This window comes from Rhinolophus hipposideros (genome assembly GCF_964194185.1).
Source record: "Rhinolophus hipposideros genome assembly, chromosome: 1".
In the NCBI taxonomy this organism is placed as follows: domain Eukaryota; kingdom Metazoa; phylum Chordata; class Mammalia; order Chiroptera; family Rhinolophidae; genus Rhinolophus; species Rhinolophus hipposideros.
In genome coordinates, this window is record NC_138047.1 from 98,211,620 (window position 1) to 98,239,054 (window position 27,435).

General features: G+C 39.2%; 1 protein-coding gene across 3 annotated transcripts in view; it reads right to left on the bottom strand.

The window, feature by feature from the left end:
- The window catches only part of SLIT2 (slit guidance ligand 2), a 337,575-nt gene extending 310,619 nt beyond the window's left edge, over nt 1-26,956 (bottom strand). For 2 of the 3 annotated variants that reach the window (XM_081054247.1, XM_081054246.1), the window contains exons 1-4: nt 24,893-26,956; nt 22,160-22,231; nt 20,893-20,964; nt 9,999-10,070 (exon numbers count right to left, since the gene is read on the bottom strand). In XM_081054247.1, the coding sequence (XP_080910373.1) occupies nt 9,999-10,070; nt 20,893-20,964; nt 22,160-22,231; nt 24,893-25,071 (395 nt within the window). In that variant the 5' untranslated portion in view covers nt 25,072-26,956. The remainder of the gene's footprint in view (nt 1-9,998; nt 10,071-20,892; nt 20,965-22,159; nt 22,232-24,892) is intronic. The other variant, XM_081054248.1, reaches the window with a different exon arrangement.
- Between the last annotated feature and the right edge of the window lie 479 nt (nt 26,957-27,435).

The following is a 27,435-nucleotide window of genomic DNA, read 5'->3' on the forward strand; positions in this document are numbered from 1 at the left end:
ACAGATATAAATTCTAATAATACTTTTAGAAGAATAAAGTGTTACTGAGTGTGCAGCTGCTCTTGGCAGGACATATTTTCCAAATGTTATTAACTGGCCTCAAGACCATTCCTTTTTAGGTAACTGTTTTAATAAAAGATCAAGAATAAATTAAAGCATTTGATAACATCTAATTTTTTAGTAATAAAGAAACTGGATTTGAATTTTCATATTAATGGCATCATTTTTCCTGTTGTCCACAGCAGTATAAACCTCTTTCATTATATTACAGTAACTATCTCCAATTAAATAATGATGATGATGATGATATAATAATAATGTAGACTACCTTTTTTCCTCACTGAATTTGCTGGCCTATGATGACCTGTTTTAAGGCTAATTCTTAAAACAAAATAACTACAGTGGTAGTTTAAAAGATGTAAAGTATGTCTAATTAGTATTCTAAATGTATTAAACTTCTTAAGGTAAACTACCTGGCAATTTCAAGTGTTTTACCACAGAAAGTTTAGAATTTAAATTACACAATATTTAAATGCTAAATGTTTACACAAAAATAAAGTGTTCGATTAAGAGGTATTTTTAATACACTAGTCTAGAAACCTTTTATATAGGCACACCAAGTTTAAAATGTAATTTAAATTAATATTTTAGAGGGAAAAAAAGGTCAAGGTTAAACTGTTCGTCTTCTTTAAAAAGTTTATAATGTCTTTTGTGTCTCTCCTCACAAAAAGAAATCTCAATGAAACTTGGATATTAAAACCTCCCAGGAAACCAACAATGAAAGCTACTAGGAATCTCACAAGTTTTTTTTTTTTTTGACTTAGGTGTTAATTAAATGATCATTTAACACCAAAATGTAAACACAACATTTTCATCTCCTGACAGCACAGCCTATTATAAACCTGGGGTAATAAACGTCTTGGTGTTAATGCTGTGAACCCAGTTCCCACAACACTCCAAGATGCCTCTCAATGTCGAAGGTTAAGCTTGTAGACACAAAACAAAGCTTGTGCCTACTCGACTTCCAGTCCAATTTTCCCATCGCGCAGTGACCTAGGTAACACTTGGAGCAATAAAGAATAAATTTAATTTCTCCAGCATTTTGTGAGGATTAGGAACAATTGTTGGCTTGCAATGACTTTTTATCCTTTGGATTCTTTTTCCTCCCGAGCATTCCTCCAGCCCTAAAAGAGAACTCGAATGGTTTAAGACATAGAACAAACAGAACTTGAAATTAGGCTTTTTTTTTCAATCAATTGGAACTGTTGGAGGGGAAGCAATCAACTCTTCTCTGTGCTGTTCTCAGCTATTCACATACTTCAAGCTTTAATCTTTCACGAGTAGAAGAAACCTATCACGGCGGGGGCAAAGCTATCTTTCCCCCTTCTGTTTCCAGACTTATTTATTTCTCTCTTTTTTATTTTTTTTTTAAACACTTAAATCAAGTTGCCGTACTTAGCTGTGCACATTCATTTGGGGGATATTTCAAGAGGCACAGATGTTCTCTTAATAACATTTCACACTGCCATGTCGTACCCTAGGCCACGTATGTTGCCGACAGGCCTTTTTATAATACTGTTCATCGCGCTTATTTCTCCCGAATTTAGTTTACTTTTTTTTTTTTTAACTCCAGTCCAGTTTCGTGTATCCCAATTTACTCAATATTTTAAGGTTAACCTTCTATAAAAAATCAGTGAGGTCAATTAATTTGGTTATGGGTAACAGAGAACGAACAGGACATACACACTGGAGTTATGATTAAAACAAAACAAAAAAACTTCTGGCTCAAATCTATTTCACTATCAAATGTTTAAATACAAAGTGCTAAAAGGTTTGCACTTTGCACTGTATTTTGACATGTTTAATCTAAAAATGCACTGAAATCACGTGTAGTTTATTAAAAATAACGGAATGTCCCCCAGATCAAATCATACCTGTATATTAAAAGACCAGTGGGTTAATGAGCTTATATTGTTTTAAAAAATAAAATTTTAATTAGCAATAAAAATGCCCTTTAGTAATGTACGTATATCTTCCAAGTGACGTTCAGAATATTTTACCTATAATTTAAGGAGCTCAGTCAGCATTTTTTAACTAACTCATATTTTTCCTTCTTTGTGTTATTAAGGGAAACACATCATTAAAACAATAATTTAAATATGTGGACTAACATAAGTAGTTCCTGAGTCACAGTCTCTGCTTCTATCCCTGTTTCATTTGATACAGGAATTTTAAAACTGTATGAATCATAAACTAGGAGAGCATAAAGAGATATTATTAAAGACTTTCTGGTCTTAATATACCATGAGTGGCCAAATAACGAGAAATACAATGGTGCAAATGCACATTTCATGTTAATTTGTAGTGGTGAAAAAAATAAAAGTAAATGTGGCTAAGCCTATGTCTGTTATTACAGAATAAATGCAAGAGAGAGATGAAATTTAGCCAGACTTGCTGACTGTGGACAAGTAGTAAGGACATCTGTATGACTATCATTTTTACCTTATTTTGCAATGAGAGGATGAGAATGATACAAATATAGTTTCTATCATACTTGAAAGTTGACAATGTTCTTTTGAATACAGAATCTAAATTACGACTTAAAATATCCCCAGGAGTTAAATATGATCATTCACATTTTACAAGTAAGGGAACTTAACTCCAGAGGTGTCAACTGATTTCCAAAGATAGAAGAGCCTTTAACATCTGAGAGGGCATTAGAACACTAGTGTTTTATGCCACCTCTCTTATGATAGACATTAATTCAGTGTTTTAAAACAGAAAGTAAACACATTAAAATTAGTTAAATAGAACTGAAACGCTATAGACACTTATTCCTACAATTAATATTTATGTAAATTTCAGTCACCAAGTTATAATCTTGAATGTGTAGCGTAAAATATTGAGATTTACAGTCAAATCGTTAAATATTCCCTGAGGATGTGACTTCAATGATATATTTTTGATATGAAAACCACCTACTTAAATTCATGTTTCAGAAACACTCTCAACAAACTCTCTACTCTTTAACTTACATATTACAGGTCAGATGTTGGCGGTGGCTGAGGCCCACAGATCCCACACACGTGTGGCCAATATACCATGTTTCCCCGAAAATAAGACCTAGCCGGATAATCAGCTCTAATGTGTCTTTCGGAACAAAAATTAACATAACACCCAGTCTTGTTCTACTATAATATAAGACTGGGTCATATAATATAATATAATATAATATAATATAATATAATATAATATAATATAATATAATATAATATAATATAATATAATATAATATAATATCGGGTCTTGTATTAATTTTTGCTCCAAAAGACACATTAGCGCTGATGGTCTGGCTAGGTCTTATTTTCAGGGAAACAGGGTATTATGCCAGTTTTCCTCCCCAGTGTCTAACACAATTCAAGCTGATATACCAGGAATACGTGTTGGTGGAGATAGAAAGTTACATTTGTGAAAGCAACATTTAAGCAAGTAGGTACACTGGAGTAGGAAAGATCTTGTACTTAAATCTCTGATGCCACGAACTACACTGTGGACTGGCAACTGCAGAAATCTGCCAAGTTCTGTCTTTTCTCCAGCAACCAGTCTTCTCCAAGAGAGCCCTTTGAAGTGAAAACGAGCAACACGAGGCCTGGCAAAAATCTCAACTACAATCTTAATCTTCATTGGCTTTATAACATCTACACCATAGGATGACATGTCAATTTAAGACCAAAATCAAAAGGAGGTCCTTATCAATGGCTTAGCCTTTTCTTCTCATAGAAAGTGGTAATGACTACTGGGAAGTATGTTCAGATACTCATATATCCAGTCTTTTGTCTACCTTCTTAAAAACAAACCTTCGGTTATATCATAGTAAGCTCTTTAAATTAAATCCTCCTCGTGTATCTCTATTTTTGAAGTGGCCAAAACAGGGTCCTTTGGGTCCAATAATACTTATCAATTAATAAGTTACTTAATAAATAATAAGGGACGTGGTGTTTTAATCATTGCTGACGGTTCACACATTTCTACGTGTCACCTCTCTCATGGCTTCTTTGTTTTCAAAGATAAAGAGAGTCAATGTGTCCCCCTCGGCATAGCATTAGTAGTAACAATACAGTGTTATCCTTGCACCGTGGTAACACAGGCACACCACTCTGAAGGGCTTCTCTCCTCTGGTCTCGCAGCCTCTGCCATAGAGAGCAGTGGTAGCTATCATGGCAGCTCACTAGATAAGTAATGATGTAAATCTGGCTGGACAACGGTAACCCTAGCAACTGCAACCTGCAATTCCTGCACAACCACTGTCGGATTTATTGTGGCAGGGGCCAAACAGGCCAAGAGTAAAATGAAGCAGGAAACTATGGCACCTGACACCTCTAGGCGCCCACACTTTAATCAGAGCTGGCAGACATTAATTCAAGGGGGATTTTTACTGGGTCTCCACTGTTGTATGCTGCTTTCATCCTTGAGCATAAGACTCTTATGAGACTAAACTGACATCAGAGACCTGGGGCGTTACTTTTACGTAAGTATAGTATTATAGTAAATTAAGGTGTATTTTGCTTAGGTGAAACATGGGTCATTTTGATTTTGTTGTGTCTACCAAAACCCTTTCATGTTTAGAAAACCTAAGGGAACTACACATTTAATTAGCCAAGTTATCCTTTAAATTTAATTTGGTTCTCCATTATTCATAATGCCTTCCCAGTGTCACTATTTGCTCATTCAAGTTACAAACCCTGAACCCAACAGAGATTTAATTCAATACATCAAACACTTACTGAGAGCCTTCGAAAGGTCAAGCCTTACACTAGGCCTTGGGAATATAAAACAAAAAAACGTTTTCCTAATATATGTATACCAGAATTTATATGCATAACCACAGAAAAAGAAAACTAAGTTAATTATTGACAATTATACTAGTGATTATATCTGGGTGGTAGAATAATGAATAATTTCTACTTCTTCTGGGTGGTAGAATAATGAATAATTTCTACTTCTTTTCTATTTTTCTGAATTGTCTAAACCTTTTTAATAATGACTGTGTGTTACTCTTACAACTATTAAAAAAGAAAAAACAAGGCTTCTTCTATGGGACTAAGCAAAAAGGAAATAAAGACTGCTTAGCTGTATATTTGCTATGCTTTGCAAATTAATTTTTATCTTCATAAAACAAAAAAATTAAATTTTTCTCAAAAGTTATCCCAATTATTATTATCAAAAACAACTTTGAGACTCTGAGATTCTATATGACAGCAAATAAATTGTGACTTGACCAATCAAATTAAGCTGTCAAAATCTATTTGTCTCAGGTAAGTAGTCGCTAGGCCATAAAGAGAGTCCTTGGACTTAAAATTACTATTTATAATGTTAGATAATTTCATGGTTCCAAAGCTCACTGGGGAATAATAAATACCACTTGTGAACTAGAAACAAAAACTTTTATTTAAAGAAGTAAAGAAAATGAATCACTGGGACCTATGTATTTATTTTTGTTAGTTTTGTTTTGTTTTGGTAGATACAAGTGAAAAATGAGTTTTTGCTGCATGCTTTGGATACTTAAGCTTGTGTTAGATGCCTGGGTAAATATAATAATACTCAAAGAAATAAACTGAAAACCACAAAACAAATATTTATAACCAAATTCTCCAACCGCAGTCCTACCAATGAAATTCCTCTCTAATGAGCCCGGATTAGTAGCTGCAAACTCAAGTTGAAAAGTGTGATTCACTCAGTGGTAAGTCACCTTAAAGGTTACATTTATCGGGAAGATTTGTATGTGCCACTCATATATATAGTTGCTACTCATAAATTTCCATCAATCCTGATCAACCATTTTAAAAGCCACTGAAATCTCTGTGAGTTAACCAGCTCCAGACTGCTCTGAAAATAATTTTCTCTACACTTAAACTGATAATAAAAATGCAACCTCGGTTTTGCAGGAGGAACAAAGGGGAGGATGGGTATCTACCTAAGCTAAGAAAACTATGTACTGTCTCTTTTAACCTCCAACCTATGGCCCTTTCCTTTACTTTCCCTTTACTTAGATTTTCCATCTGCCAACAAGTGCTTGTAATTTTATTATACTGTCCTGTAGTGTATGCAGAGTTGGTATTATTTTACAGAGTTCTGTTAATGGACTGGATAAATGGTAATGCTATTTAAACTAGTCTCCTGCTCCAACAAACACAGCTGCAAGTGGACTACTATTTCTGAGCAAACATCTTGACCTGAACATGGAGTGCTCTTATCCCGTCCGGAGAGAAATTGGAGCAGACAGCAAAGGAAAGGCATATCTGGCCGCTCGCAGCAACGAACCATGTCAAATCATAATTCATATACAGTGTACCCTCTTTTTCGTTTGCATTGCATTAAAGTCCAAAATACAGCATGTGTGCTTCTTCACCTGGCTTCTCATTTACAGCCAACAGTCAAATGGTGATTATTCATTACAAAATAACACACACACACACAAAATCCACATAATGTCCAGTATATCAGCTGGTAATCGAAGTGAGCAATAAAAAAAAAGTAAACATCGGTGTATGAACTATGTATTAAACTAGTGAGCATGTTCACTGATGATATATCAGGAAAAAATAGCATTAAATAAGGGTGAAAGATACACTAAGCTAGAAAAAGAAACAGAGATGTCAATTAGCATTATGTAACAATTTATAAAGAGAAAATAACTTCTAAATGTGTTTATTTCATTAATTTTAGATGAGTATAGCTCTGTTACATTATATAGTAAGGCAACTATGGATCACTTAGTATGTATATGTAACCATCAAACACTTTCCATGTCCCAACATATTTTCCCTGTTATTTGTCAAAAACCCTGTATCCTTTATTCTGTCATTTATCCTTCTTGTGAAAGATTCATTTTTAAATGAGCATTTTTTTATTTTTTTATTTTTAATTTATGGGGTGCCAATTGTTAGTGAAATTACATAGATTTCAGGTGTACAATTCTGTAATACATCATCTATAAATCCCATTGTGTGTTCACCAGCCAGAGTCAGTTCTCCTTCCATCACCATATATTTGATCCCCCTAACCCTCATCTCCTTCCTCCCATCCCCTTTTCCCTCTGGTAACCACTAAACTATTGTCTGTGTCTATGAGTTTTTGTTTCTCATTTGTTTGTCTTGTTCTCTTGTTGTTTTTGGTTTATATACCACATATCACTGAAATCATAGGGTTCTAAGTGAGCATTTTAAAGGACATTTTTGTATGTAGACTTGGGCACATTTTTCCATCTGCTAGAACAATTGTTTTCGGATGCGCTACTAGGTACCTCTATCTATATGAAGAAAATGTGAACTTGCATCCCTACTCTTGGAAATTACACTAACCAGTCAGTCAGCTTCACAAGTTTTTGTTCCTTTATTTCTTAAAGATTCTTAATGGTGGCTGTTTAATTTAGTGATCACCATCATTAAAAAGTGGTCACATGTAGCTTATAACCATCCTCTCAAGAGAAAGGTCATTGCTAACGATCCACTAAATCTAATTCGAGTGAGACAATAGTCCTTCTCCTCCAAAGAAGATTCCTAATGTGAGGATGCAGGAAAAATTAAATCTCCATGTTTCTATGTGTATCCGGTATCTACGTCAGGTGTCAAAACCCAATCAATATTAAACATGAAGCCATCCAGCTCTAGTTTCAGGAATGTCAGAGCATTCAAAAGGCCTTCTTACAACCCGTCCCACCTATACAAACACAACTTTATTTGCCATTACTCCCCAGGACAAGTCCTTTGAGCCAAACAGGCTCATCATAACTCTGAATACACTTTCTAGCTACCCATTTTCCCAATTTTAAAAAATGCTTTTAAATAACTAGAAAATGTTGCCTTATAGTTGTATGGGTTCTGTTTCTTTAATTCACCTTTTAAAGGTTTGAAATCTCCTTCTTTCATATAGCAGCATCATAAAATCACAACAAAACAGAAAAGAACACTCCTTGGACCACTCTGTAATATTGTTAAAAAAAAAAAAAAGGTAACAGAATATAGCTGGCTGATAGAGGGCTCTGCACTGGATTACACCACCTTAAATAAAGCTGCATAAGAAAATTAATACAAGGACTTGTAGACTAAAAATCAAACACTCCTGTTTCTCAGAGAGTGTTGATGTTTCTTCAACTTAATAATTTTAATGCTAGATGACAGTCAAACTGTTTAAATTATACTTTCACAGCTTCATAGAAAATAGATAAGTTCCTAGACAATGTGGAATGTTTTTATGTGCACACTATTAGCAAAGTAGTAGTTGAACAGCGCTCATTGTATACTAGCATTGAAATCAATTCAGCAAAGTCCCCGCAATCACCAACAGTTACAGCAGAAAGTAGAATACTATTAAACCCATCTCTGTGGCCCTTCTTGAAAACAAAGACCATATATGTAAATGCAAGCATCAATATATACGCACATACATATAATCTTTAAAACAGCTTACCTCCTATTTCCTTGGTTAAAATACTCCCTAGACAACTCTTGTTAAAAAGGAATTCTCCGGGTTTCTTTGTTTTTTTTCTCTTTGTTTTTTTTTTTTAATTTCCTTAAATTAAGTCAATGAAGCATGAGGGAACACAAAGAAGAGAGAGAGTGCTGGGTGACTTGGGCTATCCTTAGAGGAACAATATCAGGAAAGTCAGACTCTAGGGAAACATCTGGATTTAGTGGGCTATGTCTTTGCCTATTAGAAAGGTTCTCTCTCTAGTGAGGGAAGGTATGAGGAGAACAGAACAGAGATCCTGGCTCCAATGGGGAGCAGGGCTGTGGGGGGAATGGTCTTCCTTATTCTGAAGTTGGTAACAATACTGAACTAGTAGGCTGCAAAGCCATGGCTACAAAGTCAGGTTCAGAAAAAGCACTCTGCTCACTTTCCCTACAGACAGAAACATTCGGGACTTCCACCCATCCAGGTGTGGGCCATGCTGAGCAGTTTATTCTACACAGACCAGCGGTTTTTTCACAGCATCCATGAACATCAATAACCATTGCTATTTATTTTCCCAACGCTTTGTAGCTTATCTCCCATCTGCACAAAACCATTCACAAGGCTGAAAATTTAATTTTAAAAGATTTCAAAAATGTGTTTTCACTGTTACACATCAGGTCAGCAAAGAAGCATTTCAGGCAAGAAAAACCAATCCTGCTTAAAACTCATAACGCTCCTTCCTACCAAGTAACTTCCATTAACAGTCAATGACGTATTGGATATGAAACCCTTGTAGTCATTCATATTGCAGAGTTTGGAATTATGGCCTTAAAAGGAACATATAAGAGGAAATTTACAGCCTCCTTTAAATACCTTATAATAATATTTCCAGAGTAATGAACATAGTCAAGTACAGAAACAATATTTAAAAAGCTGACATTAAGAACTTCAATTTTACAAGAAAACACTGCCAACTTCCTCTGAAGAGGAAGTGCAGTGGCAGTGTTTCCCTTCAGAACTTAATCAAAAGTTTCCACAAAGAAGTCAGGTACATCTCATCATCACATGACTGAAAAAGAATAATACAATTACAATAACACATACCAGGGATGCCAAAACAAATATATATATATATACATTTTAAGAGATGTTATCTATGCATTACTTTTCAAAGTTGAGTTGAATTACGCAGCAACGTGTAAGGTAAGTGTGACACTTGCTCAAAAGATGGCCTTAATCAAATGAATGCCAGAGTCATTCTTTGTATTACAATTTTAATACAGTTTTTTTTCCTTTTTAAAATGTGTATATATATTTTTGGCACCCTCTGTATATAAACCAGTAAACGCTAACCAAATAAAACAACTGGAATCACTGGAAAACCAATCATAAATTTCCATAACAATTCAAAAAAGGGCAAATTTTTAACCCATTAATCCTTTCATGAATAAATTCCAGGAAAGCACGAGGAAACAAATCCAAAATGTATTTCATAAAACACAAGGTACTACCCAAAGTAACAATAACGATTTCTGTCTACTTACAGCCTGTATAGCTTCGAAGTCCCAAGAAACAGCAACTCAGGAAACAGCTGAAGGTGATTTCTGTTTAAACGCCTTTTGAGAAGAAAAAAAAAAAAAAAGAAAAGCACATGTTACAGAGAAAATACCCAACAATGAGACTGTGATTTGGTAGTGTCATGCCTCATCCTGTATTTCAGGGAAGAATGAAATGACATTCAAAAGAATTCAAGCATTGCAAATCAAAAGTTGGTTACACCTTTTGTTACATAACTCTTTAAAGCAATTTTCCATTATGCGGACTCAGATGATGAGTACTGGGGCCTCCAGTCTAAATGCACGTCTCTTACAACATCAGTCAACCAGAATACACACAATGAAAAACGATTTCTTCACTCAGACTCTGAGTCTAGGTACGGCGAGAGTTCAACATACATCATACAACATACACAGAAATACCACAGTAAATGGCGCCCTAACCTAATTCATACCAAGTCCCAAATGACCTAAATACTCATCCAAGGCACTGTGGGGAGATGGAAATGACAGTTTTGTTAGCATTTCACTTAGTTCCAGGAGAAAAGAAAAGGAAAAAAGCGTCAGTGTGATAGGCAAAATCAGAAGAAAACCAAAAAGTTCAAACCTCAACTGCAGTTCTTGACCCTTAACTGAACTTCAGGCTGAGTTTAACTAAGTGGTGTCCAAAAATGTTTAAATTATGTTCTCAAAATGTTTAACTGATATCAGAAGGTTTTAAAGGTTTTAAAAAAGAATTTGACGTCAGCCATATACTAACATCACAATCCCACTCTTTTTAGGTGCACAATTTACCATCTCAGCAAAAATAAATGTCTCTCTCTCTGCTCTTCCCCAAAGTAAATAAAATTATGACAAGCGGATGCAAAATGCACACTTAAATGATTTACAAGTTGCAATGTCACTCTAGAAAAGCGTCAGGGCATCCAGAAACTGCTGTCACACTCAAGAAACTGGAAGGTATTTCTTAAGTCTTAAAGATAAATGTTAAGGAGACAAGAAAAGAGGACATATCAATTTTGACAGCAGAATTACTCTTATTTGGCCTCCACAGGGCAGAAATGGCACAGGTTTTGTAACTGTTAAGAAAGCAGGTCATAAAAAAGACCTGTCAAGAATCAGAGATTATTTAAAAGTGGAATTATCTGCCTTGAGAAACTCTCAACTCCTTCCACACATATTCAAGCAGAGGCTATGCTTTTTTTTTTTTTTTTTCTTTTTCCTGCAAAGGATGTAATAAAAAGAAATCCTGCATTAGGTGGAATGTTGGGCCAGGTGAACGTCAGAACTTCTTCCAACCCTAAAATGCCATGAAGCAATGACGTCAACCATAACTTTGGTTACATAACTCATATTATGAAGACATTGGTCATCGACAGAAACATTCTCAGCACTTAATAAAATGGATACTCATAAAAATGTATGCCAAGACAATTAGGGAGAAAACAGTAAAATTAGTGGTGAAAGGGTATACTTATTTCCCACTTACATGAATTTTTACGAATTAAGCACATAACGAGGTTAAATTTGAAGTGGAACAAAAGCTTTTATTTATTTATTTTTCTCTGCTGGGCATGGTTCTGAGGAAGGAATGCTTCCAGAGTCTACTATTGTACATTTCTAATAACTATCATTTACTTATGACCTTGTTATATTTTCCTCTCAAAAAAATAGATTACAAATGTTCACATGAGGGGCAATGAGAATTTTTCCAGGGAAGCAACCACTCTTGAAAAGACCTCCCCACACCTTCACCCCTCCCCGCCCCACACACACATTATCCAAACAGCCAATCCCAATTTCTACAGGGCAGAGATGAGCTTTCATAATCTGATCCAAACCATCAGACTAACAAACATCGTCCATGATCCTCCAGCCACAGCAAGCATTCTCCTTCAAGGCCCGGTCCCTGCAGAGACAGCTCTCTGTACAGTGCTTTCCCTTTTCTCCAAATGGTCCTTTCCTACATCCTCTGTGGAACTCCCGAGTCTCCTCTACCCAGTTAGTTCCTTCCTTGGCTGTGTCCCCATGTCCCCACGGCATTTCACAGCTGAGAGTCCCTCACACTTGTATACTCACATGCTGGTCTGCTTTCCACTAGGCTGCAGCCCTTGGAGTATAAAGACCTCATGCTTGCATTCTTCCCTGACACCCAGTAGGTTCTCAGGAAATGCTGAATGAGAACAGACTACTCGTTTTGCATTTTGAGACAGCTCAGCAAAGCCGTACCATACGCATGGTACATTTGGCCAAGTTTCCTCTGGCATGCCCCTTGCGGTATCTTCCTTAGCATTTATGTCACTCTCCAGAAAGCCAAACCCCACCACACCTGCTTTCATGTGCGAGACCACCGGTACTTCCTTTTCCTTCCATCAGCCTCCCTTCCCCACTCTCGCCATTCTCAGCCTCATCTAGAAATTGGAAATAATTCAATATACTTAAAGAAATTCAGATATACAAGTGATTGATGGCTGCTACCTGGTTTTTGGTTAATAGGCCTATATCAGTACAATTTCCGATATTGTGAGGGTGTAGAGATTTCAGATTGGGTGCAAGCAGTGTTATCTTCATGATGACTCTTATATCCCCAGTGGTTCTTAAATCACTCTAAAAGTAACAGCGAACAACATATCACATAAGCTTACTATGCGAAGGTCACTGTTCTGAGAGGTTTGCGTAAGTCATCTCATTCATTCTGCAGAACAACCTCATGAGTAGGTACTACTGTGTTTCCCTGAAAATAAGATGCAGCCCGAAAATAAGCCCCAGTTAAGATCGTCAGCCAGACGGACGCATTTAATACGTATGATGATGTTCCAGAAGATGACATGACTGTATTTGAATACATAGTTGTACATGAAAAAATAAGATATCCCCTAAAAATACGCCCTAGTGTGTCTTTTGGAGCAAAAATTAATAGAAGATCTGGTCTTATTTTCAGGGAAACACAGTACTGCTGTTTTGGAGGGAGGCACACAGCTCCGAGAAAGTAGAGATATAATTTGAATTCAGGTGGGTGACTCCAGAAAATATACTCTGAATCACTCCTCTCAAAGAGACACAGTGTAAACATTCCTAAACAGTAATTCAAAATAATACAATGCTGAAAAATTCCTTTTCAACAGTCTTTCTTTGGGGAAAATATAGTTTCATATAGCTTCTTTCTTAAATATCAAAAATAAAACACCAAGTTTTATTAAATAAAAAAAGAAAACTGGCTCTATGTTCAGCTCATTGTTTTACAGATCTACTTAAAATACCTACAGTTGATAAAAAATGAAAATGCATTCAGGTCATTTATCATTATTTCATGAAAATTATTAAGAATGATCTTAATATGTCTAAACTGATCATGAGTATAGGACATCACAGTATCATACCAAAAAAACAGCAGATAAGTGATGTGGTAACACGCAGAGAAAAACAGGATGACCATGGTTTTTTCCTTTAAAAGAATATTAATACACTTATGGTTCCAGTTCTTTTATTCACAATTCCATCACCACTAAGAAAAAACGGAAATGCAAACATTATGATAAAAAGCGAAACTGTTCCAAAATATTGAATCAAGGAAAAAAATTAAAATCAGAAATTCTTGGACAATGACCAGAAATTAAACCCTTAAACAAGAGAATTCTTAAAAAAAAAAAAAAAATCCAGAATTACTTTAAAGACTATTAAGATGCATAACGATTTCTAAACAGGGCTGGAGAAAAAGTAACCTAGCTTCTTCTAATGCCACAGAATACTTCTTTGCAGCTTGAAGATGACAGTGTCATAAAAACGCTGACGTAAATGAGTTAAAGAAGTTCAAAGCAGATAGTCCCAGCAGAGGAAAATAGCATGCCGTGAACTAAAGGTATTATTTCTCACAGGAGGATTTATAGGAACCAGCATAAATTAGTTCCATTAAGAATGCCACGAGGGTCAGTTACCCACCGTTTTGAACAAGAATACTCAACTATGCCCAAGGAAAGAAAACATAGATTTAGTGATATCCAACTCTGTGTCATCACCAGCCAGATGGAATCTGCCCACAAGATCTCAGGGTTGATTGGGAATTCTCTGGATGGTAATTCATGGTTTCAGAAAGGTGTGTCATAGGCGTCTCTGAGACACATTTTCTTAGGGCAAAAATGAGGGACTTTCCATGCCATGGGCTACTTCTGAGTGTGACCTCAGTGGGGTGAACTATCTTTCTGGATCAAATAAAACATCAATGGCCTCTGAAATGCTGACACTTAACAACTTCAATTTGAAGGGCAACCTAAGCATTATTGACAAGCATTGTTTCAAATTATGATCTGACAGTTGCTGACCTGCCCACCTGTGCAGGTTGTGGTCTCTTATTGTTTCAGCTTTTACTTCAATTCAATTAAGGTTTGCCACCCTTGCCCAAAATGTGAAAACAATTTTACCAAAGCCAGTGAAAAATGTCTGCCTCACATTTATCTGTCATTGTAAATGTAAGATATTTTAGCAGTGGGCCTGGTCTGTAATGAGTATTTGATAAACTATGCCTTAAAAAGTCTATCATTTATAATCTATGATTCATACATAAATGCCTTTTTTCTCAGGTGAATTTCCACTTGTTTTATAAAATGTTTTTATCCTAACATTTTTAAAACAAAGATTTGTAAGTTACATACTAGTAGGTTAATAAAATAAATTTTGCATTTTCGGCAGTGATAGCAATGAGAATTTCACCTTTTATATTTCATGGTAGAGAGGTCAAAACTTAGTAAGAATTGCTTCCACTTCACTCCCCTTATTTCTTGGTATTTCTCTATAGATTCAGAGAGATTATGAGAAATACTCTGAAACAAAAGGGGATTTTGTACTTTCTTCACATCCCTTCTATTGATTAAATGATGAGAAAATCAGAATGAAAACGGTAGTAAACATGAATGTATAAAAGTCAAATTTATTATGTACACATTTTATCAGTTTAATAATATAAAATAATTCTTAAACTGAGCTTTTGAAAAATAGGAGCTGTTGAAATACATAAAGAAATACATAATTTTGTTAAGTGCCAACGACGTGTCCAGCACAAAGGATTATCTTACTTAACTCGCATGCCACCAGTATGAGATATAATCATTATCTCTGTCCTAATATGAAGCAATTTGCACACGATCTCACAGTGGATTTGAAAACCGAGGGTTTTCTGATGTCACCCTTAGGTAATGTTTCTGACTTTAAAAGGGAGAAGAGGTTTGGAGCTGCTTAAAAAGCATAATCAACAGGGCAACCAGTGAGTATTTGGCACGGTCCATGGGTCACCGAGCGACAGCACACAAAATTATGAGGTGCCTAAGCAGAGGGGCAACTAGCTTACCCACACCCTGTGCTCTTCCGCCAGAACCCAGAGCAGCAGCACCCAGCTGGAGCTCCAGAAACACCCACCTGCATCCAGAGTGGATGGGTGCTGCAAAGAGGACAATGAAATAACTTTTTTTGTAAATGTTATCTTTTATCAATATTCCAGCTGTATGAATACCAAATACCAACTGTAGGAATACCAAATCAGCCCTATCGTGCCCAAACTTTCATTCTGACCGCATTTTCACCAATATTCCTTCCAGTCCGGCAGCTAAAAATGGCTTTTAAAGAAAAGATAAGAGCAATACACAATCTATGCAAAAAGTCTCTCACTCCATGTAAAATTGTGAAATTCAGTCTAGAAGGCATAATTCAAGCAGAAAGGTATCCAACAGGAATGAAAGACAGAATTCAATGTAAAATATTTGACATTCGCTGCTTCCACAAATACATTGTAACAGTGCAAACTAAACTACCCATTTCAGGAGAGGTATAAAAGACACAGCATCCAGCAAACACTATCACAAAGGATGAGCCCAAAACAGATGTGGGAAAAATAAACAGCCTTGCGGCTTCAGAATTTATAAAACGGTCCACGAAGAGCAAACAGGCCTTCTCACCACCGTTCAACTTCAAGGCCCATAAAAAAGGTTGCATGAGAAACCCTCGCAGATGGAGTCAGTGTTCTAAACTTCTAACAGTGCGGGTGCATTAAAGACTTATGAGGCCAGTCAGTAAACAGAATTTAAAATAGTTCAATATCGCTTGTCAACAGGCAAGAATCATTGACATTTAATCGATGTCACAGATGAAGTGATATATACTTGAACATTTTTATCTCATGCAGTACATACTCAGCCTCTGTTTACTAAGTTTGATATGTGCTTTAAAGACCTTTCCCAAGAAAATCACCGCACTGATTTTGAACTTGGGTGTACAGTTGCCAGAGAACAATTCTTTTGAGATGAGTTTGCATTCTTTTCCAAGGAAATGAGCATGTGAGTTTGCCCTTACTTTAAGCAAAGGAATGTGTTATGTGTTGCCTATAAACTTGTAGGATTAGTCAGAAGAGGGATTCTCTACATCCTTGCTGAGCAGGGGATAAGCAAGGCTTTCCTTCAGACCTGTTCCACAACATATTCTCTATTTGAACTCATGTGTTAGCGACCTACAACCAAATTTCCAGGGCCTCAGCCTCCCACTGGCTGCCACACGCTTAGGATGGCATGCCCGCATAGGAGAGCTAGTTCAACACCACCTTACAAAATAACAAATGCACCTTTTACATATCCTCTCAGGACAGTGTAGTGCTTAGTCAAATTTAGGCTCCCCTACAAAGAGATTGAGGCTTTTGCAAATTAAAATGAGTGTTTTTATTATCATCTTGGTAGAAACTTTACAATAGCTAACTGAACAGGCTTCATGCTTTTAATAGTATTTTCAGGACTCACTGTTCAAGTAACAATAGATATAAAATGACAAAGTTAGGAGGAAAATTGTAATTTCAATTCCAAAGAGACTCAAACTAGGTGAGTTTAAAACCAAATCTGTTTTAAAAGCATACCTTTACACATTATTAGTAAGAAAAGAAAAACAGCCCAAGCCCTTGTCTTTTTCACTTCTGCGATTTCCTGATTGTAAGGGTATAAAATGACTATAAAGTTAATGAAAAGCCTAATATCCAAGGTTTTCTGTGGTAGGTTATTGGTTCTCATTAACATAATCGAGGCATATAAGCATTTCATTTTGCATCTAAGCATTTCATTGCCTTTAGGACAAAATGTCCTAATTTTTTTTTTAACCACGCTAAGAAAATTTCAAAAACTTTCTCATGCTCTTGGATATGTGTTGTCAAGGAATTTGCAAAAGCAGATGATTTTCTCTAGTGAAACACTGAGGTGGCCCGGGTCTCCTCAGAAGGCCATAAAATAGAAGAACTTTAATGACTGCAGCATAATCCTATAGGCAGACAACAGAACTTTACACCAACACACAAAAGTCATGGGTCCCAATATGATTTTTTTTAACTCTCTAAGACATTAATGCACCAGCCAAGAAATATCTTGAATTAACAATTTTGCATGGAGACTTTATTGCAGATATATACAGGTATCTTCTGTGAAGTATAAAAAACAAGTATATTTCCTAAATATTTCAAGTCTTTACTGTGGCTTATTTGTAGTTTTCCTTAATTAATTTCCATTGAATTAACTAGTCACCTAAGTACGTTAGATTTTGTTTGAACATTTTGAGTAAACGATCTGAGATCTGCTGCTACCATCTGCGTGAGGCACCTTCTCAAGGCTTCATTTTCATCTCAGAGAAGAAGGTACTACTTGCAACTCAGAGCACCCAGGGAGAACAGTAAGAAACTGTCAAGACAGGAAGTAATGTGTGCTCATGGTGTGTAAGCATGACTAAAACTTACTGCTTTTACAATGACATAAGCATATTCTGATGACAATCATAACATCTCAAACCGTTTTCTATCCAATAGAAAGAAAGAAGTAAGGGGAGGGGAAGAGAGACAGGAAAGGGCGGAACGGAGACAGGGAGAGAAGATTTTAATATCCATCTACTTGGCATTTTCACTGATAACCTTGTGTTTCATCAATTCTTTGAGGTGGAAACACATCTTTCTCTTGTAGCTACAATGCTTTACCTTACAAATACTGACCGCATTCTATGCTAAACTGGAATTCAATTTAACAACATGACACTGCTTCTTACTGATTCAAAGTTGTATTTCTAAAAAGGCACTTATCTTCTGTTTTCAGATTTGTCTTCTCTCCCTAGATCAAGTTAAAACTATCAACATGAAATAGAAAGAAAAAACTTAGAATTTTGAAATATTCACAGTTTATCACTTGGAATCGTTTTGTTATTTTAAAATGAAAACAAAAATAACTTAGCACGATACATTGCACGCAAATAAAATTAATGTTTTTATTTTGTTTTGCTCTTCTCACAAAGAATGAAAATTAAATTATAAATACCGCATAAATGGAGTTTACAACATAAACCTGCATTTATATACCTTTCCGTAATGTAGAGTTTCAATTAAAAAATTTACATCTACATCTAAATTGCTAAAAACCATGTAAGCTCAAATGACATATAATTAGTTAAAAGCTAATTCACTCATTATTTCCTTTCTCTTACATTGTCTCTTGGCAGCTTCTTGAAAAAAATAACGCAATTTTTGTGATGTTAATGACACCACCAACTAAAGTAAGAATATATACCACAGGCCATAGAAATTTGATTATGGAACTCTCTTGGTAGCTTTTTTTATTTTTATTTTTTAAAATAAAATACTGAACAAAATTTAAAATAGTTTGTTTCACATAACTTGAATGCATTCTTAAAGCAAACTGCCTTAACATTTAATGTATTTCAAAAAATAAATATTTGAAAAGTGTATCTACAATGTTCCTAAGAAATAGTTTTGAATTCCTGAGTCTCAAGGAGATGAATTGGCTGTCAGATAACAATGTGCTTCCATCAGATGGACTTGGCAGTTGTAAACAAAAGGAATTTTCTCAGCTTTTCCTCACAAATATGAAATATTTGCTCTCAGCCAACAGCTGGGGTGATTTAAAGAAGTCCTGCATATATATTAGTTTTCATTCAAAATTACAAACCCACTCTACAACATCTGACTGCATCTTAGTAGAACAGAAAACTGTTCAGAGATGAAGTGACATTCCCAGGGGAAGTCAAAGTCAAAACCTAGTACCTACTTCAACTCTAATCAAATTTCAGATCATAAGGCATCTGGTTAATAATTTTTAGGAAAAGTTAATTTATTCAAGATGAAAGTTCAAATGACACTCCAGAGTGGCTTAAAAAAAATAATGAGAAAGTTTGTTTTGTTCTAGTGTTTCTGATAACATTTAAAACTATAACATAACCAAAATAGAGACTGCATAAGAAACCATTAAATACCTTCAATATTTTGGAACACTGTACATTTAATAAGTTGTTTAAGAATCAAAACATGTATGTTTCCATGTAGTGACTAGTTCAGTCAAGCTATTAATGAAAAAACTGGGAATGTTTAAATGACAGTTTTAAATGATTTACTCATTTTACCAAACATTAAAATTATATTGACACTTCTTTTTAAATAGATAAATTAAAAATACCTTTGCAAGGAACTCACTAGGAATTAGCTATTCATGAAAGCCTATGAAAGAGATTAAAAAATACATATTTTATAAAGGATTTTTATATATTAAGAGCTAGGTTATGAACTTATGAACTTTGTTGTAAATTTAACCAAATGTTTACCTTTTCTTATTCCTACTCCCCAAAACTAGCCCAAAGTAGTGTTTTTAAATTTATTTTGAATTCCACAATAAAATTCCCTTTATTGTAAGATTTATTATGGACAAAGTTTTATAGTAAAATAAATTAGACATTCCTGTGTAAACCTGAAATGATAAAAATGTACTCTATATATTTACAAATATTTTAGAAGCTGACAAGCGTTTTTCTATTTTGAGACACAGAATTAACTTTTGCCACTGGGCCCAGTGAATGTGCCTAAAATGAACTTCATATTTCATTATTTTAAATAAATGTTTTATTTTCACCTAAAGTGCCTATTAAAGTAAGCATGGCAACTTATTAAAATAATCATTGCTACTTTTAATAGAGCTGTATTTGCCCTTAAAATGCAAACCTACTAAACTTGAATTATCAAGACATATGAGACATGGAACTCATACATCAAATTACAAAGTAATTTATCCTAATTATTACAGAGTTTTTATCTTTGGTAGATATACACTGTAGAAAAAAATAATAATGTACCTCAAGTAATATATATCAATCCTTAATAGTTTGTGTGTGAATAAAATAAAGATATATATAAAGATATATATATAAAGTCTGAAGTCCACATTGATCTTCTTGGGAAAAAAGAGAATCCACGTTAAAATGGCCACTCTGTGATAACATAATTGTTACTTCCATTTCTACTAATCTTTATTTTTCCAGCAGAAATATGTAGAAAGCTACTATAAAATAAGGAAATAAAATTGTGAATAGCAGTCCTTAACAATATTCACCATAAGTGTTAAATACCAGAACACAAATCTTTATCACTAAAAATTTTAAATATTTCTTTAAATATCATTAATGACACACAAAGCAACAGCATGGAAATGGAAAAACTATTAGCAAAACTTTTCCATCATGCACCATGAATGCAAATAAAATTACACCTTTCTTCCTGCATAAGTAAATAAAATAAACTAAATAACACTAAGAAAACCATGTGCATCTCTAAGTAGCAATGTGATGGTTATCAAGGAAGTAAATGTCTCAGGAAAGTAAGTCTGTAATTTTAACCTTTATTTCAAGTTAGTATTATTTATGCAAAAATTCAACAATGTCTATTTTAAAATTAGTCTGAAAACCATTTATTCAACCTCTCGTTTCTGTACACTTTCAAAGACTAAGACATGGAATTGAAGACATGGTCCTTGAAATTCAAGTATTTTAAAAAACACAGTTATGTCGTCATAAGTTTGGAATTGAAAATACTTACAGTCTCTCCAGTTCTTTAAGATCCTGGAATGCTCCTCTTTCAATGGTGCTAATCTTATTCTCCATAAGCTGACTAAAATGCAAAGTATAACAGGAGTCTTAATGTAACCACTCACCATCTGAATAAGTTTCAATTTAGCAACTGAAAAGTTGTAACCTCTTTCCCTTTATAAAATTTAAAATTGCTCTGGTTTGAGATTCAGCATCAAATTTAATGAGGATATATTTGAGAGAAGTCAGGGAGGGGAATATTCATAGCAACCACATCACAAAAGTTTCATAAAAAATCCTAATGCAGTTGCTCATGAAATTTACTAGTCAAAACTTTGAACCTTATACTATAGTATATTCTGAAGAACCATGTATGGCAGTGCAACTTTGATGGCTGTGTTTTGGTAAACTGATTTTCAACGGAGTCCTTATCTAAGAGAATCAATGTACAGTAATTATTCATATACATATTTCAATACACTTATGGATATACATCAGAAATTGGAGGAATTCATAATGGTCAAATTGTGTCTTTTGAAAGATGAACACTGAACACACAAATGATCAAAAGTATATATATGTTCACTGTGATGTAAACATTTACAAACCTGTGGGTAAAAGCCATTTTACATTACACTAATCTCAAATGATGGTTTACTCATAAGTAATTGAACCCACTATCTAAAGAAGAAATCATATTGCAACAATTTTATAAAAGTTACAAAGATATAAAATACAGGAAACAATTCAAAGCATGACCAGTGTACTGTTATAGAGAAACATCTCCTGACCAAAACTCTGCAAAACGCTGCATTGCTTGATTTTAATTTTAGAAATTATATGTAAGTTTTGTTTGCTAGAAAAGGCTGAACATTTCTATCTTAGCAATAATAAAATGCAGAGCCACTTAAATTACTTCTAGTTAATCTCAAATCCTAAAAGTCTATCAAATGTCTCACATTACTTATTCATATTGTGAAAGCAATTCTGCTACATTTTTATACGCATAAGGCACTTAGAGTATGGTCTAGCAAACATTTGAGACCATTTCTATAATATTGTTTCTATGGCCTCCATCCAACATTAAAATAAAAGCCTACATTTTTATTAAAAGTTGTAGTACAGTGATCAACAAAAAAAGAAAGGAAACCAAGACCTTTTAAATTTTTATGTTCTGTCATTGGGGCAGTTTTTGAAACTGAGACCAGTAATGATTCAAAATATGCAACCTTAAACAAAAGAAAAGTTTTCAAAACACATCAGAAGAACATACTTACAGAACTCTTAGGTGTCTAAGACCAGCAAAATCCGTTTTTGTAATCCGGGTGATGTTATTTCCATTCAAATCCCTAAGAGAGAAAACAAGTAAGAAAACGAAAGTTCCATTTTATTTCTATCAATATGTGATTAAACAAAGAAAAATATAAACTAAATAAAAACTTGAAGATTAAAGATTAGTTCCAATTACTAAAGTAGCTTACAAAGTAAAAGAGAGAGAGGGAAGTAAACTTCGAAAGAAATTTTTAAAAATGCTTCTTAACAAGTTTAGAGAGCCCATGCTTGCTGGCATGTGACAAGAAAATGAGTGACTCCGTTATCAGGAAAAGTTCTCTTTGGTATATGGGAGTGCTTTGTTTTTATAAGGATGTGTATATTAATTTAATAGGTATTCTGCTCGTTACTATTATTGTTAGGCACATCCCCAAAAGTTCTTTTCAGGAAGTTAATGAACAATATTCTAATACTATCCAGGAAAAAATTTTAAAAATTCAGAACCCTATCCTTAGGTGGCATGGTGGCTAAACTTCCTACGGCGGAGAAAAAGGTTAGAGTGCCATCAAAAGAACTGTACTTCAAAGACTTGCATATATAGGCATTTACCTTCCAACAATTCTATGTTTGTATGAAAACTAAACTCTTCATTTGCAGCTCAGGGAACCCCGCTGTGACTGTAAAGTGAAAACTACTAGCGGGGGCAATAATGGAAATAGTATTCAGGCCCTGACATTTTTACTCAGATTTCAGCACCATGTTTCCTTCAAGAGGCACAGTCCCTTTTCTGGCATCTTAGGTCAAGATCTAAACTTTCCCTGCTTCCAATCATTTCAAGTAGAACCAGGCTGTGCGATGGTTTGAATGTTCTCCTTCACGGAAGTACGTTTTCTCTTACCTTGACTTGAAAAACATGATGTTTGAAATCTGTATTTTCATGTGTTTAAAACTGTCAATGATAGAATTGTATAAGCCAGCGCTTAGTAAACTGTATTCTGAAAACTCTATAGATCCCGCATAGGAAATCTTTTTCAAGGAACTGAAACTCAATTGCTATTTTGACCCTTTTTGTTGGGGAAGGCACGTTAGTGCTTAAACTTGAAAGTGTTCTGTCTGAATGGCATGAAATGACAAGTGCTGCACCAGAATTCTGCACTGCTTTCTCCCCAACCCACTTTCCATGCTGAGCACAGTACCATCAAGTTGTGCCTACAATTGTTGGGGTCTTCTACGGGCTATTTGATATAACATGAATCCCTGCCACCCCACCCCAGACAAACGTGGTGAGTCACATTTTGACAACACCCACTTGGTAGGGCCCCAACTTGCCCAGAACAGAGGGCCTGGGAAGAGGTGAGGCTGGGGGTGGAGGAGCCATTGGCAAAAGAAGAAAAAACTCATTTCTGGCCTTTAAACGGAGGGCGAGGGAAATGGGTTAGATAAGTATGACTGAGGCGCTACGTGCCGCGCGGGTGCAGACGTGAGGGTCAGAGAAGGTTCTGTCCACCGCGCCCAACCGTCACGACCAGCTGCGTAGACGCCGGGGAGCCGAGTCAGGAGCGCTCGCCCCCACCACCCTGGTCCCGTACCCGCCGCACCCACCGGACCCTTGCGCATAGGCCAGTGCAGCCCAGGGCGCACAGGCAGCGTTGGGCGGCGGCCTCGGTGATCACAAAGAGAATGGCCTCCATGCTCCACTTCCCTGAACTCGGGAAGTCCCCACCGGGAGCGCGTGGGCCGTCAACCCCAGCTCTGCGATTACTTCTTCATTAGACACTCTCAGAGACAGGGAGGCGGGGAGGTCTACGGTCAGCAGAGCGCGAAGAAGGGAAGGAAAGACAGCTGCTGCCACGTGAAGGGGCGCAGAAACTGCCAGAAATGTGGACGGGAGCACTGGGGCTCCGCAGGAAGGGCAGGGGGGTGGGCAACCTAGGGCCACACGAGGTCGCCACTCAGCTGGGTCCGGTTGGAGAGGAAGCCCCCTAACTTCACCCAGACTATGGGACGCGGTCCCCCTCTGCAGTCTCCCGCTTGGACGGGTCCTTTGGGGCCCAGCGCCGCCTCCTCATCCCCGGGGAAGTGGGGGGTCGGGGAAACAGTCGCGGAGTGGGGCTGCAGGCGGCCACCGCCGAGGTGCCGCCGTTCTGGGGCATCCTTCCCTCTCCGGCCCGTGAGAAGCACCCCCGGGGGGACCCAGGCGCCCCAGACTCCTTCTCCCTTCCCTCCACCCGCAAGAGGACGACACAAAGCCTGGGAGCAGAGGTTTCTCGCTTTTGAGTACCCCAGGCAGTCCCCCGCGCCAACCAGCAGCGACAAGAGGGGAGCCTCAGCCCTGAAACTGACACGCGAGTCCTGGCAACCGCAGGGTGACACCGTTTATAGAGTCTTTGAACAAAGTCGCGTCTCCCTTGCCCCGGGCATCCGCGAATACTCGTCCCCCATCTTCCCGCCTCCCCAGCCCAAGAGACTAGACCGCACTGGGCTGCGGGCGGCAGGACAAGAGAAGAAGGAACGGACCAAGCGCTGCTGCCAGCGGGCCCGCCCCTCTTCGGGCAATGGCCCCTCCTTGGGCAGCGCCCTCCCGTCCTTCACCCTCGCAGGGACTTAACCCCAGGATGCGCGTGCAGCAGAGCTGGCGAAGACTACCCCAGGCACAGGGACCAGTGCCTCTCCGTCCCTCTAGTCTCCACGCTGGGGGTGCGTGACCCGTTGGGGGAGGGGAGAGGGCCCATACTCACAGTCTCTCGGTGTTGCGGGGGATATTCCTGGGCACGCTGCGCAGCGCCAGCCCATGACAGTCCACTGTGCTGCCGGAGCAGGAGCACTGCGCCGGGCACGCCTGCGGCGCCACCTCGTTCAGGATCGCCAGCACTAACCCCAGAGAAAGGGACAGCGTCTGCCAGCCCACGCCGCGCATCTTCCCCCGCCGCCTGCTCACTCGCCGGTGCCAGGGGGGTTCTTTTTAGCTCGCTGCTCTGCGCGAACCGCGCTGTGTCTGAGGCCCAGTGTCTGGTGCAGGGCTAACAACCCAGAGTGTCTGGGTAAATGTACACAAAATGATGTGGAAGTAACAGTTATGATATTCAACGCAGAAGAGTTGACACAGGTTCACGACTCCCAACTCCCCACCACCCTCCTCCAGCAGGGCGGACACTCCTTGGGCAACTTTAGGTCCTGAAGATCAATCCACCTGGCCAAAGCTACAAAGAGACCCCAGAGCAGCGGGAAGGAGATCACGCGTCGCAAAGATCAATTTGGCGGTAAAAGACCTGGGATTCCCAATAGCCGCGAAGATGCAGGAGCCAGTTGCACCGGGAAGGGGGCTGCTCGAATTCCACGGATCCCCTCTGCAAATCCGATTCCAGCGGGGAGAGTACGAGGCAGAAAGGTGGAGGGCTCAATAGGAATGGCAGCCTTGATCAAAGTAGGCTAGAAGGCGCAGGAGCCCCGCGGGCCAGGAGCCGAGCGCGCCGGGCGACTGGGCATGGCGCGCGCGGGCGCACAGGCGGGTGCGCAGCCCCGGGGGCGCGGGGAGGCGCTGCGCAGCGCCCAGTGCGGCTCACTCACGCAGCTTCCCTCCGGCCTGAGGCTCTTCCGCAGCCCGGGCCGGTCCTCGCCGTCTCCCGACAGATGAGGGCAGTTTGCAGACACACATGCACTTCACTGAAAGCTGTCTCCGCAATCCCACCTCCCGCCCGGCGTCCTTGGTGACGCTCCGAACCCGGGCCTTCCCCGAGGTCACGCAGAAAAGACAAAAGGGCAATGCGCTGCCCCAGCCGGCAGGAATATCCACTAGTCACGACCCTGGCAGAGGAAATCCAACAGTCAAGTTAAGGATGAGAGCGCCTGATAGGACCGAGGTGGTTGACGGAGTGGAAAGGCCAAGGTGGAGGTGTCCGCGCTCGGGGTCCTGCCGGGATGTCCAGGGGGGTGGAGAGGTGGCAGCTGGGCCAGTGGGATCGGTTACTCCGAGCTGAGCCAAGGCGGCAGCCGAACGGCAGTCCCGTGTGCGCGCGGGTGTCAGCCCCTCTCGTCTCCCGGAAACGGCGCAGCTCCGCAGTAGACACCTGATGGCAAAGGTGGGAGAAACAGGAGCGGGCTCCTGGGCGGGCGCGGACCCTCGGCCGCCCCTCGACAGCGGCGCACAGAGGGGACTCCTTCTCAAAGTGCAGGAACTTTTCCCAGGCTTTGAATCCCGTCCGCCACGGCCACGGGGGGAGTCCTTCCGCCGACGTAGCGACACCGCCCGGCTCCCGGCGCTGCACCTGACTCCGCGGCCGAAGTCCCGCGCAGCCGGTCTCTTTCCAGCCCCTTCCTCTCTCGCCCGGCTGCTTTCCGCTACCCCTTCTCCCGGGAGGGAAACGGGGGAGAGGGAAGGAGGCGAAGGGGAGCGAGGACTCGGTGGCTCTGCAGACTCCCGAGCTCCTGGCAAGTGTCTAAACAATAGGACAGACGCAGCAGCCCTCGTCTGCTCGGCTGCGGGAAGGTGGGTTGTTGTTGTTTAACTGGAGTTGTTCACTTGGGCTGCCTGGCGCTGAGCGCAGCCAAACAAAAACCCGACCCGCGCCTCCGGAGCCGGCTACGGGCCCCCGGACGCTCCCCTTTCTCCTTAGCACTCCCGCCGCGCCGGGAAAGCTCGGCAGCTCCCGCCAGCGCCCGAGAAACACGGCGCTCCCATCACTCGCCGCTGCCGCCGCCGCCTGTTTTTAACCACTGTCTGCGGCAGTCACCGCCGCCACCTCCGCCGCCTCCTCCGCCAGCCTCCGCCGGCCGCACGCTCCCCGAATAAATAACCCCAAGTCAGAAGTTAAACCGGCGCCGGCTTTATATACGCCGCGGAGCCCCCACCCCTAGGCCCCGCCCCGCCCCGCCTGGCGCCGCCCACTGGCTGCGCGCTGGGCGCCCGCACCTCGCCGGGGAGAGGTGAGGCCGGGGCTGCCAGCGCCAGGCGGAGGCGGCCGCGGGCGGCGCGTCCTCTCGCGCCCTGGGCTCCCACCCTCGCTCCCACGCCCCTCGAAGTTTGCAGGCGGAAGGTGGCTCCCGGGCGCCTGCCCCCAGCTCCAGGGCACCTCTCCGAGACCAGGCTCCGAGACCGTGGTTCGCAGGGAGGGAATCGGGAGAGGTCGACGTTGAACGCGGCTCGTAAACATCGTTGCCAGTGTCTCTGGAGCAGCTTTTGCCACGCGATCCTAAGGGGGCTGCTCAGTGTTTGCAGAGCAGCAAGAGAGATTATGATTTAATTTTTTTTTTTTAAAGGCTTCCTACCGAAATAGATCTGCCT